This window comes from Coregonus clupeaformis, chromosome 3 (genome assembly GCF_020615455.1).
Source record: "Coregonus clupeaformis isolate EN_2021a chromosome 3, ASM2061545v1, whole genome shotgun sequence".
Classification (NCBI taxonomy): Eukaryota; Metazoa; Chordata; class Actinopteri; order Salmoniformes; family Salmonidae; genus Coregonus; species Coregonus clupeaformis.
Window position 1 is genome coordinate 25114290 of NC_059194.1, and position 19398 is coordinate 25133687.

At 43.1% G+C, this 19398-nt stretch overlaps 1 protein-coding gene across 3 annotated transcripts in view; it reads left to right on the forward strand.

Annotated features, from left to right (window-relative positions):
• Window positions 1–500: 500 nt before the first annotated feature.
• Window positions 501–19398, forward strand: part of LOC121542636 (GDNF family receptor alpha-4) — a 26442-nt gene continuing 7544 nt past the window's right edge. For all 3 annotated transcript variants that reach the window (XM_041852111.1, XM_041852095.1, XM_041852103.2), the window contains exons 1-7: window positions 501–1233; window positions 6784–7062; window positions 15402–15479; window positions 15710–16061; window positions 16154–16263; window positions 16548–16682; window positions 16910–17046. In XM_041852111.1, the coding sequence (XP_041708045.1) occupies window positions 1194–1233; window positions 6784–7062; window positions 15402–15479; window positions 15710–16061; window positions 16154–16263; window positions 16548–16682; window positions 16910–17046 (1131 nt within the window). In that variant the 5' untranslated portion in view covers window positions 501–1193. The remainder of the gene's footprint in view (window positions 1234–6783; window positions 7063–15401; window positions 15480–15709; window positions 16062–16153; window positions 16264–16547; window positions 16683–16909; window positions 17047–19398) is intronic.

The window sequence follows — 19398 nt, forward strand, 5'->3', positions numbered from 1 at the left end:
TGCCTAGTTAAAAATAAGGTTAAATAAAATAAACTCATGATCCTCCTCTCATCGCTTCTGTCATGATTATTTATGGCTGCCCAGCCATAAACCTCCCTGAGCCTCTTCTCCACTTACACATGACACAGCTCACCCCCTGAATAGAACAAAATACAAAGAATATAACAACATAGAATAGACTGCATAATAGAATGGCACTGCATGGCATCAATAGAATACATAGAATAAAATAGTTTGTCTGGCAATAAAAATTTAGCGTTTGGCTTGACAATAAGCAATGGAGTTGGCAAGAGCACAAACAGATCTGGGACCATGCTAGCATAGCCTGTGCTGTAGCCAAAATCTTTCGCAACAGTGAGGGTTTGTTGACATGAAAGTCCATTATGTCGAAAGGGCAATATTTACGTTGACATCCCACCTGATTGGCTTGACATGAGTAAACACCAGGGTATGTCATCAGAGTATAAGGGGCACCTGCATTCAATAATGTATGTTGGAATACGGCACATGAAATACAAACGACCATGAAATCCTATTTAGTTTGAAACTATGGGCAAATTCGAATATGCCCAGCCTACTACAGTAGGGTTACCCCCCTAACTATATGCCCCCCGTCGACCTGTCTGAGCATTTCTTCTTCAGTACGCATCTGTGTCTGTGAAAGCCTCGGCTCAAGCTCTGACTGATATTTAACCCACTGTTGTACAGTGAACTGACGAGCGCGAGGAGGAGGGATCCGTCATCTTCACGGTCTAAGGCAGCATGTAGACGGGCTCCTATCTTGCCACGGCCGAGAGAGAAATGGCGTGAGAAAGTGTCAAAATTCGAGAACATCTATCTTTGGATGCAGAGTAACCTGATGTTTCACAGCTGTAAATAGTTTTGGAGTCTTGGTTCATTGTGTTCAGTCTACAGGGCACGCGCTACACGCTGCGCTCTTTGGCTGTGGTGACAGTTAAGCTTTCCGAGCTGGGTTCTCCGCCAGTGCAATCTAATGAATTAATTGTTATACAGGACTATACACTTGCAACTTGTTCCCAGAACGGTGGCGCGTGACTCCCGGTGGATGTAACGTTGAGTGGAGTGGCGCGGGTCGGTGTGCGGTCGTATAGAGCGGTGGCGGACCAAACGCAAGACGTCCAATTGAATCTCCCTTCCCGTGTCCAGGTGCCTCTGCCCGCCTCATAACGGAGATGTTGCTCCTCGGAATACTGCTCAACATCTTCATACGAGGTAAAATGCAGGAAGGTATCCATTCTGTTACATCAATTTTTGTCGTCAGTCATTCAGGCTATATGCTAGTCTACTCGGACCTTAAAATTAGTTTTTAGCACCTTGGTTTTACAGGCAATCATGACACCTTACTCATCTAATTGAAGTATTTGATTATTTGAATTCGTAATAAGGCTAATTGCCCCCATAACACCAATTCTTTGATTTACCTTTTACATGATGGTTCAAATGCACGTTTTCAGTGAGCCTTGGATGCAGGCATGGCTTCTAATTTTCCACATAGTTCCACAAATATGCTCTATGCAAGGAATGTATTAAGCCTATTCCTTGATCTTCTAGGCTACCTGAACTGCTCTTAATAAACATTTTATGACAACGTTAATATTTGGTAAAAGGAGAGACTTTAGGAACCACTTGGAAACCACTTGAATTTACATTTTGGATTAATGAAAGTACTTAAGACATTAATTCCAGTCTTGGGACAAAGGCTGATGATCTCTACAACCACTCGTTTTTGATATTCTGAAATTGATATTCTGTGAGTTGGTGCCGCCGGATGCATAGGCTACGCGAATAATTTCCCCGCGGATCGACAGTTTGATTTATTAGCGGTGTTAATGATCGGGTGTTTGGTGTGCTGGTGTAAGCGACAGTCCCAGGGGTCGCATCGTATATCATCAGTAAATTGTCTGTTTCTCCCTCTCTCTCTCTCTCTCCCTCGCCCGAGTGAGCGTGGCTTGCAGGTCTCTTTCGTTAAAACATTTTTTAAAATATAAATTCACCTCACCTCCAAACGCACATCAGAATAAATGGTAAAGTTGTTGTTCAATGAGGAAGCTCACTCAACCGACGCCTGTGTGCAAACAGCGGAATCGTGGTTGACGTCTTATCCGCGCGCAGGTGCGTTTGGCCGCCAGATGTGCGTCCAGGTGTGTTTGAGTAGCCGCGGAGACAGACACGGGGAAGGGGGCGCCACACGGCGGGGTGCGCATTATGTTTTGACAGCCCCCTGGGTCACACACACACACAGGTGACAGGTGTCTCCATCAGAGGTGATTTTACTGCACATCGAGAGGCTGGGGTTGAACAGCAGGGCTTTGGAAAAGGTCAACGAGAGATAAACAGAGAGCTAGCTGTAAACTCCTTTATAATTTCCTCATGGAAAAAGATGACGGCAAGGGAAAGAAAAGAACATGCATGAGAAATGAAAAGGTACACATCAATGTAAAGATTTGACCAACTACGACCCCCGTAAATTAATCAAATAGGCAAACAGACAGGGACAAAGTGGAGTCGTAATTCAACGGCTCAGACACGAGATGCATGTGGCAGGGACTCCAGACAATCACGGATTATGAAGGGAAAAGCAGCCACCGATGCCGCATGCATCTCGTGCTTCACGACACCGATGCTTCACTCCTAGACAAATTTAACACATTCTCTGCCCGTTTCGAATTGCACGGAAGGCCTATAACGAAACTTCGGTAGGCTAGGCTACTCTTTCGATACTATAACATGAAAAATGGTTCGGTACTAGAATTTTTGTTAATTTCGGTAGGCCTACTTCTGTCAAATGTGTCTCATGTCATAGCCTACGGATTGAGATGACGAGTCTGTCTAGTAATTTGTCTGAATGTTCTCAAGGGGGCAGTAGTAAATTAGCCAGGCTACTTGCAGCATGCTGCTGACACAGCGCAAGACAATTTTGAGAAGCAAGCAAGAGAGTTAAAATGCCGACAGCATGGCTTCTTCTAACGAAAACATCATACCTCCAGACCGCAGTTTATTGACAAAACTGGCTCAGAAGCGAACTATGGGAATACTTTGCTTACAGAGCAGATGATGAGGGCCAGGCCACCGAAACAACTATGCAAAGGTGTTACAAAGCAGTGGAAGGGAGGTTTAGTTCCAAAATGACAAACTATTTTACATATGACATTTGAATTGTAACGTTATTCTACTAGCAACTACAGTAGGCGATATAAAAAAAAAGAATCAGTGACACTAACATGAACATACACTATATATACAAAAGTATGTGGACAACCCTCCAAATTAGTGGATTCAGCTATTTCAGCCACACCATTGCTGACAGGTGTCTAAAATCGAGCACACAGCCATGCAATCTCCATAGACAAACATTGGCTGTAGAATGGCCTTACTGAAAAGCTCAGGGACTTTCAATGTGGCATCCAACAAGTCAGTTCGTCAAATTTCTGCCCTACTAGAGCTGCCCCGATCAACTGTAAGTAAAATTTGTCTGTCCTCGGTTGCAACACTCACTGCCAAATTCCAAACCTCCTCTGGAAGCAACGTCAGCACAATAACTGTTTGGGTTTCCATGGCCGAGCAGCCGCACACAAGCCTAAGATCACCATGCACAATGCCAAGCATGCCGCCATTGGACTCTGGAGCAGTGGAAACGCGTTCTCTGGAGTGACAAATCCCGCTTCCCCATCTGGCAGTCCGACGGACGAATCTGGGTGCCAGGAGGACAGGAGAACGCTACCTGCCCCAGTGTATAGTGTCAACTGTAAAGTTTGGTGGAGGAGGAATAATGGTCTGGGGCTGTTTTTCATGGTTAGGGCTAGGCCCCTTAGTTCCAGTGAAGGGAAATCATAACGCTACAGCATACAATGACATTCTAGACGATTCTGTGCTTCCAACTTTGTGGCAACAGTTTAGGGAAGGCCCTTTCTTGTTTCAGCATGACAATTCCCCCATGCACAAAGCGAGGTCCATACAGAAATGATTTGTCGAGATTGGTGTGGAAGAACTTGACTGGCCTGCACTGAGGCCTGATCTCAACCCCATCGAACACCTTTAGGTTGAATTAGAAGGCCGACTACGAGCCAGGCCTAATTGCCCAACATCAGTGCCTGACCTCACTAATGCTCTTTTGGCTGAATGGAAGCAAGTCCCCGCGGCAATGTTCCAACATCTAGTGGAAAGCCTTCCCAGAAGAGTGGAGGCTGTTATAGCAGCAAAGTGGGGACCAACTCCATATTAATGCCCATGATTTTGGAATGAGATGTTTGACAAGCAGGTGTCCACATACTTTTGGTCATGTAGTGTATCATTCTTACTATATATTTTTGGTGTATATACACATAGATTGCATTTGGATTACTGATAGTATTATTTGTGTTATTAACTGGATTAATTCTGACATTCTTGATTTTTTCTTTCTAGTTTTTGATTATTTATTATTTGTGTACTTGTTTGACATTTTATTGCACCGTTAGGAGCTGGTAACACAAGCATTTCACTGCACCCGCTATAACATCTGCTAAACTGTGTACGTGACCAATCAACTTTGATTTGGTGATAGGGTTGATAGTACATAGGATTTGTTTGGAATACGGATTGTGTGTGCAGATGGGGACAGGGCAAGTCAAGAAGGTGTGTGTGTGTGTGTGTGTGAGCGTCTAGGGGTTGTGTGCCACCAGGGGTAGCTAGGGGTCGTATGTGTGTTTTTGTTGATAACTAGGATTTGGAACTCAAACACAAGAGGAACAGATGGTGTGTTGGGCTTTTGCCTCCTTGGCTGGGAGATTCACCCTGTTTGTGTGTGTGTGTGTGTGTGTGTGTGTGTGTGTGTGTCTTCACTGAAACTCTTTCATATGCCCATTCTGCTGTACCCATGGGGACTGCATGACATCAAACCTCACTGCTCCCTCATATGAACTGTGAGATTGCGCTCCACTGCACTGCACCCATAACCACTGATCTTGAGCCAGCTCTCCCAATCCTTGACATATCCCTAACCATTAATGAACAACACATCAGAACTGGCCCAGGATCAGTTACATGTAAAATGGTAACACTTTACTTACAGGTGTAATGCTTTATAACTTGCTGTAAAAATGTTTTTGACCATTTATAATGTCCTATAAACCACATACATACTGGCCCCCTCAGATTCTCCTTTCAAAAGGTGATAAGGTAAATGTGACATCATGTGATAGTGAGGGATTCGCCTGGTATGTGTATGGCAACGTGTCACTAGTTTAGGGGGAAAGTCTGAGCTTCCTGGTTTTTATGTGACATGGGTAATTTGTCTTCTTCCTTTACCTCTAGTTGGTACTCTGGTGTTTAAAGTGTCAATCAGCAGTAGAAACAATAACAAAGCGGCCTCCCCGCCCCTGGTTCAGTAAAAAGCTGAAGGCTGGAGAAATGTAATCACTCTCAAAGTTATAGACATAGCTATGGATGCAAGGATTGACCAACCATGATATCAAAATTATAGTGCTAACCATGTTTTAAGGCTATATAGTGTTTGTTGACATTTTCTTTGTTTACAAACTTTGGAGTAAAACAAGCTTATATTTTGGGTTCTGATGGGGTACGACAGTTGAACTAAGCTCATGAGGCATTTATAAGTTATATTCTTCAAGAATCAACGGGTACATATCATTAATTTATAAGTCCAAAAATGGATGCAGCAAATGCTGATTGCCCCTTTAAGTGTACATACACCCAACTGTGCCTTATTTAGTCAATTTGCGTTCTCCCATTGATCTATGTTGTGCCTAGAGTCTCGGGTAGTCTATTTCATGAAACTCAACATATTCGATTAAAATATGCTGCTCTGATGAATATTAAGCTCTTTTTTGCTCTACCACTTCAGCCATCTGGTGCAGGGTTTCCCAAACACAGCTGATTCAAATAACCAACTCCGCTGTGTAGTGCTAGGGCAAAAAAAAAAACGTGCACCCAGGTGGGGCCCTAGGACCGAGTTTGGGAAACCCTGATCTAGTGTGTGGCGGGGTGTGTGTGTGTGTCATAGACAGATTGCTCTACCCCCTCCTGTGGATGTGTGGTATTGTGTTTTTGTAATAATGATAGACTCCGTGCCCCACAGTCCCCCTCACAGCATGAGTCCGACATAAAAGGCTCCCTCTCAGGGTGTGTGCGTGTGTTTTCAGGGTATGCTGATTGCAGCTCATACTGTGAGTGTGTCCTAGCCAGCAAGGTTCTGATTGGTGTGTGTCGCCAAACGGTGTTTCTCTCTCTCTCGCTCGCTCTCTCTCTCCGATTAGTTTTTAAATGACTGTAATCGGAAAACGTTAGTGTGTCTGTAGGTCTGTGCGTGAACCATTGAATTTTACCAAGGGAGAATTTTGTATTGGTTTACAAATAACAGTCGAGAGCAGCCAAAATATCACGCAGAACATTTCTGGGTAAAATAGAAGGTATTTCCCAAATATGAAACCTCACACTGTAAGCTCTGGCTTTTGATTCACTCAATGAAAATGCCTTCACGTCCATGGAAATGAGATACTGTAGAGAAGGACTCACACATCCAGTATTGGCTTTTAATATTTAATGTCAGTGCATTCAGCCCAAATACAAATCAATGGGTGCACAGAGTGATAGTACTTGTATGGGAGTCATAAGAGATACTAGAATGGACATGCTCTTTCAAAGCAACATTCCGTGGTGGGTTCCCCCTGGCCGCCATATTGAGTGGACCATTTAGAATCATCCCGATACGATGGCTGACTATTCTCCCCCTCCTCTCTGTCTTCTCCGCCCTCATTTCTGAAGGTGTGGTCCCCTCCTTGCCGCCCCTCCCCTTGGGCTTTGTAGATTGTGTGGAGGCAGAGAGGGGGTGTAAGGAAGACACCCAGTGTAAGGAGCTGTACATGACCCTGGAGTACTGTGCATCCGAGGAGGCGGTGGCTCCGGGGGAAAAGGCCGGGATAGAGTGCCTGGAGGCCCTGAGCGCCCTGCACTACCTCCCCCTGTTGGCCTGCAAGTGTCAGCGCGGCGCACGCAGAGAAGAGCACTGCCTCCGCGTCTACTGGAGCATCAGGATCCTGCAGGGTGAGTGTGTGTCCGCACGCGTGTGTATGAGTTTATAAAAAAATGTGGTAGGTGTAGTGCTTGTGACAAAGTGTGTATGTTTGATTACTAGCTTATAGAGGGAAGGGGGCAGTGTGGATTTCTAGTACCATTGGTTCTTGACCCACCATTTGGCCAACACTACGTTAGACCCCTGGCCATCCTCTGTGACACATCCCTATAGCCACCGTGTTTTGCCGCATCTGACTATCAGGTTGCGTCCCAAATGGCACCCTATTCCCTACATAATGTGCACGCTATTCTCCATAGGTCCTGGTCAAAAGTAGTGCACTAATATATATATATATATATATATATATATGGAATTGGGTGCCATTTTGGACTCACCGTCAGTGAGAATTAATGACAGCTAATGGAGCTATCCCCCATGCTCTGTTAGTCACCATGCATACGGTAATTACACAGCACTCTACTCTAACACAGAACAGAGAGTGCTCTCCCTTACTGTGTCATTAAGGAAAACAGTACACAGGGATTTACATGAACAGATTAGTAGATTTAAATACTGAACAAATATATAAACGCAACATGCAACCATTTTAATGATTTTTACTGTGTTACAGTTCATATAAGGAAATCAGTCAATTGAAATAAATAAATTAGGCCCTAATCTACGGATTTCACATGACTGGGCAAGGACGCAGCCAATCAGAAGGAGTTTTTCCCCACAAAAGGGCTTTATTACAGACAAAAATATTCCTCCGTTTCATTTTACACGTGGTCTGAGGTTGTGAGGCCGGTTGGACGTTCTGCCAAATACTCTAAAATGACGTTGGAGGAGGCTTATGGTAGAGAAATTAACATTAAATACTCTGGCAACAGCTCTGGTGGACATTGCTACAGTCAGCTTGCCAATTGCACACTCCCTCAAAGCTTGAGACATCTGTGGCATTGTGTTGTGTGACAAAACTGCACATTTTAGAGTGGCCTTTTATTGGCCCCAGCACAAGGTGCACCTGTGTAATGATCATGCTGTTCAATCCGCTTCTTGATATGCCACACCTGTCAGGTGGATGGATTATCTTGGCAAATGAGAAATGCTCACTAACAGGGATGTAAACAAATTTGTGCACAAAATTTGAGAGAAATAAGCTTTTTGTGCATATGGAACATTTCTGGGATCTTTTATTTCAGCTCATGAAACATAGGACCAACACTTTACATGTTGCGTTCATATTTTTGTTCAGTGTAGTTAGGTTGTACTCATACCATGTAATTAGTTCAAATCTGGAGCATGCCTATAATTAGGTAAATGAAAGAAATACGCTGCTGAAGTGGCTTGTAAGACCACACTAGAGTAGAGTTGTAGTGTAGCGAGACTAAAGACTAAGTTGTGGGTGGATGCTAACAGCCAATTCAGCGGTTAGCACTTCCCGTTAGAGATTGAGGTGGACAAGACTCCAATTAACATTTTACCATTTATTGTAGCACCAAAACCGTTCTAGCACAGATGGCAAACGCATGAATGAGGACTGGTAAAAGTATGGTTTCTGCAACAGACAGAGACAAGTATTAGTGTTCACAAACATCAATGGAACCTAATTAGCATAAAATAATAAATGATTACATACTGTGAATTTACAAAGTAAACAATAGCATAACATGTTTAATTTCAATTTAATCCTCCAGAAACGACAGAACAAATAATTCAACAAATATTGTGGTTAAACTCAAATATACAAATTGATAAAAACCATTTTTTTTGACAAAATGTTTTTTTTGAAAAAGGTATAATCTTCGTAAATGATATCATCGGTAGGACTGGTGGAGTTATGTCACACATGCAGCTAACAAAAACATATGGAAATGTCTGCTCTACCCAAAATTACAACCAAATAATTGCAGCATTACCACAAAAATGGAAGAGGAAAGTGGAAGGGGGAAAAAGTAAGGAACTTGTCTGTCGGCCTTGCATTAAAGAACATAATTGGTTAAAGAAAACTATGATAAATAAAAAAGTATACCAGTTTAATTTAAGTACCAAAGGATTGACAGCCGTCCCATATAGATTGCAAAATAGTTGGAAAGAGATTTTTGACGTACCGATTCCATGGCATAGTGTTTATGAACTGATACGCAAAACGACGCCGGATTCAAAACCTATAATTTTTCAATTTAAATTATTATATACAATTCTTGCTACCAATAGAATGTTATTTATATGGGGGATACAATCTTCCCAGCTCTGCAGATTTTGCTGCGAAGAGACAGAATCATTAGATAATTTGTTTTGGTACTGACCATTTGTAGCTTTTTTTTGGACACAGGTCCAGGAATGGCTAAAGGATTACAATATTTACCTGGAGCTAACCCTGCAGATAGCATTACTGGGTGATCTGAAAAGTCATAGTCAATCGATAAATAATATAATAATACTTTTAGCAAAAATGTTTATTTTCAATGTACAATCTGTAGAAACAATGAGAATAGAAAGGTACAGAACTTTTGTAAAACATCACAGTACAGTTGAAAAATACATGGCAAATAGAAATCCAATATGGATGGTGTTAAGAGATAGATGGGTGGTGTTGAATGGAGTTGAAGGATGGGACTAATAACAACTAACAACAACTAATAACAACAAGATAACTAATAATGTAAGCATACTGTGTCCATAATAAGTACAGTGAGGGAAAAAAGTATTTGATCCCCTGCTGATTTTGTACGTTTGCCCACTGACAAAGACATGATCAGTCTATAATTGTAATGGTAGGTTTATTTGAACATTGAGAGACATTATGCTTTGGGGGTGTTTTTCTGCTAAGGGGACAGGACAACTTCACCGCATCAAAGGGACGATGGACAGGGCCATGTACCGTCAAATCTTGGGTGAGAACCTCCTTCCCTCAGCCAGGGCATTGAAAATTGTTCATGGATGGATATTCCAGCATGACAATGACCCAAAACACACGGCCAAGGCAACAAAGGAGTGGCTCAAGAAGAAGCACATTAAGGTCCTGGAGTGGCCTAGCCAGTCTCCAGACCTTAATCCCATAGAAAATCTGTGGAGGGAGCTGAAGGTTCGAGTTGCCAAATGTCAGCCTCGAAACCTTAATGACTTGGAGAAGATCTGCAAAGAGGAGTGGAAAAAAATCCCTCCTGAGATGTGTACAAACCTGGTGGCCAACTACAAGAAACGTCTGACCTCTGTGATTGCCAACAAGGGTTTTGCCACCAAGTACTAAGTCATGTTTTGCAGAGGGGTCAAATACTTATTTCCCTAATTAAAATGCAAATCAATTTAGAACATTTTTGACATGCGTTTTTCTGGATTTTTTTGTTGTTATTCTGTCTCTCACTGTTCAAATAAACCTACCATTAAAATTATAGACTGATCATTTCTTTGTCAGTGGGCAAACGTACACAATCAGCAGGGGATCAAATACTTTTTTCCCTCACTGTATATAGGTTATAGGTTGAGAGCTTTTGTGAAAGAGCACAGTTAGAAAGATATGTCATATAGAAGCAAACCGGATGGACATTATGAAAATGATCGGAGAGGTTGAGGGTAGAGAAGGTTCAGGAGTAAAAACAAACAAAATATAATTATTGTAAAATTGACCGTGTCCATAAAATGTATATAGTATGTATAAGCTGGAAGTAGAGGCCTAAGCATTGTTGTTCACTAGTTTACTCCAATTAGGGAAGGGGTGGTGGGGTTGGAAAGTAATAAAGGGAAATATATATTTTTTAAAGGATATGTATATGTGTATGTATGTGTATGTATATATGTATGTATATACAGTTGAAGTCGGAAGTTTACATACACCTTAGCAAAAATACATTTAAACTAAGTTTTTCACAATTCTTGACATTTAATCCTAGTAAAAATTCCCTGTCTTAGGTCAGTTAGGATCACCACTTTATTTTAAGAATGTGAAATGTCAGAATAATAGTAGAGAGAATGATTTATTTCAGCTTTTATTTCTTTCATCACATTCCCAATGGGTCAGAAGTTTACATACACTCAATTAGTATTTGGTAGCATTGCCTTTAAATTGTTTCATTTGGGTTAAACGTTTCGGGTAGCCTTCCACAAGCTTTCCACAATAAGTTGGGTGAATTTTGGCCCATTCCTCATGACAGAGCTGGTGTAACTGAGTCAGGTTTGTAGGCCTCCTTGCTCGCACACGCTTTTTCAGTTCTGCCCACACATTTTCTATAGGATTGAGGTCAGGGCTTTGTGATGGCCACTCCGATACCTTGATTTTGTTGTCCTTAAGCCAATTTGCCACAACTTTGGAAGTATGCTTGGGGTCATTGTCCATTTGGAAGACCCATTTGCGACCAAGCTTTAACTTCCTGACTGATGTCTTGAGATGTTGCTTCAATATATCCACATCATTTTCCTTCCTCATGATGCCATCTATTTTGTGAAGTGCACGAATCCCTCCTGCAGCAAAGCACCCCCACAGCATGATGCTGCCACCCCCGTGCTTCACGGTTGGGATGGTGTTGGTTGGGATGATGCAAGCATCCCCCTTTTTCCTCCAAACATAACAATGGTCATTATGGCCAAACAGTTCTATTTTTGTTTCATCAGACCAGAGGACATTGCTCCAAAAAGTACAATCTTTGTCCCCATGTGCAGTTGCAAACCGTAGTCTGGCTTTTTTATGGCAGTTTTGGAGCAGTGGCTTCTTCTTTGCTGAACGGCCTTTCAGGTTATGTCGATATAGGACTCGTTTTACTGTGGATATAGATACTTTTGTACCTGTTTCCTCCAGCATCTTCACAAGGTCCTTTGCTGTTGTTCTGGGATTGATTTGCACTTTTCACACCAAAGTACGTTAATCTCTAGGAGACAGAACGCGTCTCCTTCCTGAGCGGTATGACGACTGCGTGGTCCCATGGTGTTTATACCTGCGTACTACTGTTTGTACAGATGAACGTGGTACCTTCAGGCGTTTGGAAATTGCTCCAAAGGATCAACAAGACTTGTAGAGCTCTACCATTTTTTTTCTGATGTCTTGGCTGATTTCTTTTGATTTTCCCATGATGTCAAGCAAAGAGGCACTGAGTTTGAAGGTAGGCCTTGAAATACATCCACAGGTACACCTCCAATTGACTCAAATGATGTCAATTAGACTATCAGAAGCTTCTAAAGCCATGACATCATTTTCTGGAATTTTCCAAGCTGTTTAAAGGCACAGTCAATTTAGTGTGTGTAAACTTCTGACCCACTGGAATTGTGATACAGTGAATTATAAGTGAAATAATCTGTCTGTAAACAATTGTTGGAAAAATTACTTGTGTCATGCACAAAGTAGATGTCCTAACCGACTTGCCAAAACTATAGTTTGTTAACAAGACATTTGTGGAGTGGTTGAAAAACTAGTTTTAATGACTCCAACCTAAGTGTATGTAAACTTCCGACTTCAACTGTATACTGTATGTATGTATGTATGTATGTATGTATGTATGTATGTATATATATTTGCGAGAGAAAAAAAACATATGGGGGATTGGAAGTGATGCAGACAATTACATTGATAGAAGTTACAATCTATCTACAATATTAAAGGTGATCTACCCCATAAAGAAAACAATAAAAAAACAAAAAACAATAGCATAACATGTCAAATGGCACAGGTAATACACTCACTTGGTAATGAACGCATACTGGATGAGAGTCCTCTGATGGCTGCCAAACAAAGACTATTTTGTGTGCTCGGCAGCCATCTTTATAGGAGGCAATCTTGGCCATCTAGAGTGCTCACTTCGAATAATTCATGAACAGCCGCCCACGCAGTAGTGCAGCTAATGAATTATTCCCATCGGATTTGAGTAATCTGTAGCACTTCCTGGGGCTGTATGGACAGATGACTTGCTCTAAGGCCATGTCCTGGCTGAGCTCTTGTGGCTGACTGTTGCAGCTCGGGGAGGCAGGAGTTGACCACGGTTACTGGTTGGCAGAGAAAGTGACCATCTTGGCCGCCCCGTCCACTCCCGAACTCATGCTCCTTGGGGCATGAACGGCTCTGGCCGCCCCATGAGAAGATCTTTGATGGCTGGAGTAAGGGACTGTTGGCTCCTTTTCTGGGGGCCATGGTTGGGTAGGTAGAGCTGGATACAGGTCAGGTATTAGCGGGGGGTAGATTGCCTGAGCCGAGTCCAGAGCAGTTGAGGTCTGAAAGGTACTGGGAGCTCCTAGGAACTGGGAGTAGGCCGGTTGATCTAGACCTGTAGCCGCTGGACCCTGAGCACCCAGGGACTGGGAGTAGGCCGGTGCTAGACCTGGAAAGAGCTGAGGGCAAACTAGCTGAGCTGCTGGCCTGCATACTGAGCTCAAGGGTTGTGGTAGCAGTCACAGCTGGTCCGCAGTTATATCTCCTTCTGGGGATGACTGGTTGGAGCTGCGTGAATAGGCTTGTACTTGACTTGCAGAGATAGCTGCCCTAGACTTCAGTTGGTCTGCTGCTGCCTTAAGGGAACCTGGAGCAGAGGTTCTCACTTGTTGAGATTGAAGCTTGTCTTCGTCGCTTGGGTTGAGGGGCTCAGCTTCCGTGCTGAGCTCGGAGTCTCTTGGTGGTTTCAGACATTGCAATGAGGCTTGAGACTGGGTGTCTGAATCGAAGGGGTCACCTTGGCTACTGAGTTTGTAAGGTACTTTGTCTTGGAAAGCCAATGGCAGTTCTTGTCCATCCCTTTCTCCCTGGGTAGCATTGTTAGTGCTATCGGGCTGAGCGGGGGTTTCTGGACTGGGCACATAGATTCGCTTGCCTGCACTAGTGATTAGTTGTGTGCTGTCTGCTGGCCTTTAGCCCTGCTGTGCTATAGGCATGTAGCTGCCTAGGTCCGATATTATTTATTTTTTATTTTCTTACAATTCAAAATCAAAGAGCTAATTGATCCTTGGTATGGCCTTCTTAAAACAATTCCATATTGCTTAGACAGGGCTTAGACTGTAGTGGGTTAACTATAATTACCAAAATCCATTGCATCAGTTTTTTCTGGCTCAGAGAGGAAAAGTTGAAGCGAGATGTTTCACTCGCCAAAATCAGTCCAAAATAAGCCCAATGTGTTTCTATAGGCATATTTTGGACCTATGCTTGTCGCCTATCTTCCCGCGTTTGGGACAATGACTCCCATTGTTAGGGCAGAGACATGAGCATCTCGTCATTATATACAGATCTCTGGATGGATACACTTTTACGCCTGCCACGTTAGGTTAGATACACAGACTGCATGAGAGAGGGATGTACACAATGATGAGAGGGACAGAGACCATTTGTGAAAGTATACCTTATCTACTTTGAAGAACTAGTCAAATTATTGTCAGACAGCTCTGCAGCATACTTAGGCAGGCTAGCTAAAAGGATGACTAAAGGCAGTACAGCAGGGATCATCAACTAGATTCAGCCGTGGGCTGTTTTTTTTCTAAGTGGATGGTCGGGGGTGCCGGAATATAATCAAGCAATAAGGCCCGAGGGGGTGTGGTATATGGCCAATATACCACAAACCCCTGAGGTGCCATATTGCTATTATAAACTGGTTACCAACGTAATTAGAACTGTAAAAATAAATGTTTTGTCATATCCGTGGTATATGGTCTGATATACCACGGCTGTCAGCCAATCAGCATTCAGGGCTCAAACCACGCAGTTTATAATTAGAAAAAAATTGTTGACTGCAAGAAGCCCAAACAGATATAATGTTTGACTAAAACATAATCATTTCAAACCTTGCTTACATTTGTATACAATCATGTGTATATTGTGCATGGGAATACTTGGGAGCAGATTTCTTAAAATAAAATAACTTGGCGCTCATTTCCTGGTGTTTTTACAGTCATTTATGTCCAACAATATAAACTAATTGCTCAGAAAACTTGGGGGGCCAAATAAAACCACCGCCAGTTGGGGAACCCTGCAGTACAGTATGGGGAGCACAGCCATCTTTATATGGTCAGGTAATTGGTCACCTGATGGGTCACCTGACCCTCATGAACAGTAAATATACCCATGATGGAATTTAGACTAGGTGTTATTATGATGTTGGTAGCAGGTGTGTGATGTGATGTTTTAATGAAATGTTGGCTGAGTGCTTTGAGTCTCTGTTATGATGTGATGCTTCCCTGTGTGTTTGGTTATGTTGTGATTCTGTCTCCTGTGGTGTTGGGAGATTATGATGCGATTCGGTCTACTGTCATGTTATTTTCAGATTATGTGGTGATCTCTCCTGCATTTGTTATTGTTAGGTTGCGATGTGATATCAGGATGTTTGGTTGTAATATGACGTAATCTCCCATGTTATTATGATTAGGTTGTAATGTGATGTTCTCCTCTGTGATCATGAAGGTTATGATGACTTTGAGGAGTCTCCCTATGAGGAATCGCCAGTGGAGACTTCTCGAATGGCCTCCTTAGTGGCAGCAGGTAGCCTACAGCACAATCATTTATTACATTAACACCCTCAGGCACTCCTGATCAAAACACTACTAAACCCTATCACCAATCAATCAACTCATCTCTACAGCCCTCAAGTGACCAGGTGTTCACTTTCTCTCCCCTTTCTCTCTCTCCCTCTCCCCTTCTCTCTCTCTCTGTCCCCATACCTGTCTCTATATCTATCTATCTCTTTCTTTCCCCATCCCCCTCTCTCTCAGCCTCCTCTCTTCTTCTAGATGGACATAACGTATGTCTGAAGGCAGCCCAGGACTGTGGTCTGTATGAGAAATGTGGTTCCCTGAGGTCTGAGTACGTCCTTGCCTGCACCAAGCGTGCCCCAGGCTTGGACCACTGCAACAGGCAGAAGTGCCACCGGGCGCTGCGGCGCTTCCTGGAGCGCGTCCCGGAGGAGTACAGCCTGGGGTTGCTGTTCTGCCCCTGTACTGACAAACTGTGTGGGGAGAGACGCAGGAAGACCATCGTCCCCTCCTGTTCCTACCAGGAGAGAGACATGATACAGCCCAACTGTCTGCATCTGCAGAGCTTCTGCAGGAGGGATGAACTCTGCAGGTCAGACACACAATATGTACACACACAAAACACACACACACCTTTTTGCTCTTAGAAGCACTCTCATTCGTGTGTGTGTGTCTGTGTCTCAGGTCCAGACTGGCTGATTTCCAGCATAACTGCCAGCCCTCCGGCCATTCCACTTCCGTCTGTATCAGAGAGAGTGGAGCTGTGTGCCTCAAATCCTACGCCGGACTCATCGGTAAGAGAGAGAGTGAGAGAGGGAGGGGAGAGGAGGGGTGAAATAGCCTTAAATGCAGAAGTCAGTCTGGTTTCACAAGGCTTGAGGAGAAAGGGGGATGCAGCGAAATATGAACGATGGAGAGGGGTGAGATGAGGGAGGCCTTGAGAGAATAAAGAGAATAGAGAGTGATTAAGATGACAGAGAGGATGTTAGCGGGTCGTGTCAGGGGTGTGTCAGTGTGCCAGCCTTAGGATCTTAAACAGTAGGAGTTGATTTTGGTAACCTTTGACCCCTTCCTCCAGGCACCATCATGACCCCCAACTACGTTAGCAACAGCACTGTGGACGTGGCCCTGTGGTGCAACTGCAAGGGCAGTGGCAACCAATGGCAGGACTGCTTGAGGATCCAGCACATGTTCACCAACAACGCATGTCTGGGTTAGTCTGTTCGTCACCCATATGAGTACATATGTCAATCAATCAACTGTCAGACCAATCAATCAATGCACTTTACATAAGGCAAGCAATCAATTTACTACTTGACACTTAAATCCATCAATCTGTCAAATAGTTAAACACTCAGACACACACTCGCTCTCATGCACGGATGTGAACACACACACACACATTATGTAATGTAATGTGTCTATCTGTCTGTCTCACAGAGAACTCCATCAGTACCATGGGTAGCTCCCCCCCTCGGCCAGTGGAGAGCACTTATCCCCCGCCCTCTCGCCCCTCCCACCTGGACCAGCAGAATGAGCTCAGCAACAATGCCCAGGATAAGTTCAGCAACAACGCTGTGAGTACTACTACTCAACATTACCCAATACTACCTAACATTTCTCAACATTACCCAATACTACCTAACATTACTCAATACTACTTAAAATTACACAATACTATCTAACATTACTCAATACTACCTAACATTACTCAATACTACCTATCATTACTCAACATTATCCAATACTACCTAACATTACCGTACTCAATACTACCTAACATTACTCAACATTATCCAAAACGACTTAACATTACTCAATACTACCTAACATTATGCAATACTACTTAATATTACCCAATACTATCTAACATTACTCAATACTACTTAAAATTACCCAATACTATCTAACATTACTCAATACTACCTAACATTACTCAATAATACCTAACATGACCAAATAATACCTAACATTACTCAACATGACTAAGTACTACCTAACATTACTGAACACTATTCAACATTACTCAGCACTATGCAACGTTGTTAGTTTTGAACGACTCACCGCTCACATGCAACCAAATATTTTCCTGTTCGACCTGGGTTTTTATTTTGGGAGCACCAGTGCAACTAAACATATATATATATATATATATATATATATATATATATATATATATACATATATATACAGTGCATTCGGAAAGTATTCAGACCCCTTCACTTTTTCAACATTTTATTACGTTACAGCCTTATTGGATTAAATACTTTTATTCCTCATTAATCTTCACACAATACCCCGTAATGCAAAGCGAAAACAGGTTTTTCGAAATTTTAGTAAATGTATTAAAAATAAAAAACAGAAATACCTTATTTACATAAGTATTCAGACCCTTTGCTATGAGACTCGAAATTGAGCTCAGGTGCGTCCTGTTTAGATTGATCATCCTTGAGATGTTTCTACAACTTGATTTGAGTCCACCTGTGGTAAATTCAATTGATTAGACATGATTTGGAAAGGCACACACCTGTCTATATAAGGTCCCACAATTGACAGTGCATGTCAGAGCAAAAGCCAAGGTCGAAGGAATTGTCCGTAGAGCTCCAAGATAGGATTGTGTCAAGGCACAGATCTGGGGAAGGGCACCAAAAAATTTCTGCAGCATTGAAGGTCCCCAAGAACACAGTGGCCTCCATCATTCTTAAATGGAAGAAGTTTGAACCACCAAGACTCTTTCTAGAGCTGGCCGCCCGGCCAAACTGGGCAATCGGGGGAGAAGGGCCTTTGTCAGGGAGGTGACCAAGAATCCGATGGTCACTCTGACAGAGCTCCAGAGCTCCTCTGTGGAGATGGGAGAACCTTTCAGAAGAACAACCATCTCTGCAGCACTCCACCAATCAGGCCTTTATGGTAGAGTGGCCAGACAGAAGCCACTCCTCAGTAAAAGGAACATGACAGCCCACTTGGAGTTTGCCAAAAGGCACCTAAAGGATTCTCAGACCATGAGAAACAAGATTCTCTGGTCTGATGAAACCAAGATTGAACTCTTTGGCCTGAATGCCAAGCCTCACGTCTGAAGGAAACCTGGCACCATCCCTACGGTGAAGCATGGTGGTTAGCAGCATCATGCTGTGGGGATGTTTTTCAGCGGCAGGGACTGGGAGACTAGTCAGGATCGAGGGAAAGATGAACGGAGAAAAGTAAAGAGAGATCCTTGATGAAAACCTGCTCCAGAGCACTCAGGACCTCACACTGGGGCGAAGGTTCACTTTCCAACAGGACAACAACCCTAAGCACACAGCCAAGACAATGCAGGAGTGGCTTCAGGACAAGTCTCTGAATGTCCTTGAGTGGCCCGGCCAGAGCCCGGACTTGAACCCGATTTAACATCTCTGGAGAGACATGAAAATAGCTGTGCAGCGACGCTCCCCATCCAACCTGACAGAGCTTGAGAGGATCTGCAGAGCCCGTCAGGTCTCTGGTAATCGGGTTTGTGTAGATCCGTGAAGCCCTCTAGCACACAGTTCCTCCATGCTGTTTAGTATCTCATTATGTTGTCAATTCACTGAACAGATTCTTCCAAAACAAGAACGATGGTCCTTTCCACGTTGCTTCTAAATACAAATCAACATGTTTTCTCTATTATACTATTAGTTTGTGTATCTTGCTCTCTGAAAAACACAAGTTAGTTAGTCTAAGGAAGCTGGCATGTGCCTAAAATAATGCAAATCGCTAAAGCAAATCACTAACTAGCTAGCTGTCTAACTAAATGCCATTTAGCTAAATGCACTAGCTAAGGCAAAGCAAACGTTAACTTTAATACAGGTTGTTACCAGTGGTGGTGTAGGTCAGCATGTTGTTTGTGCAACGGCATGTTCTAAATCAGATAAGCCTACATTTAGACAAACATTTTATAATAGGCTAACATC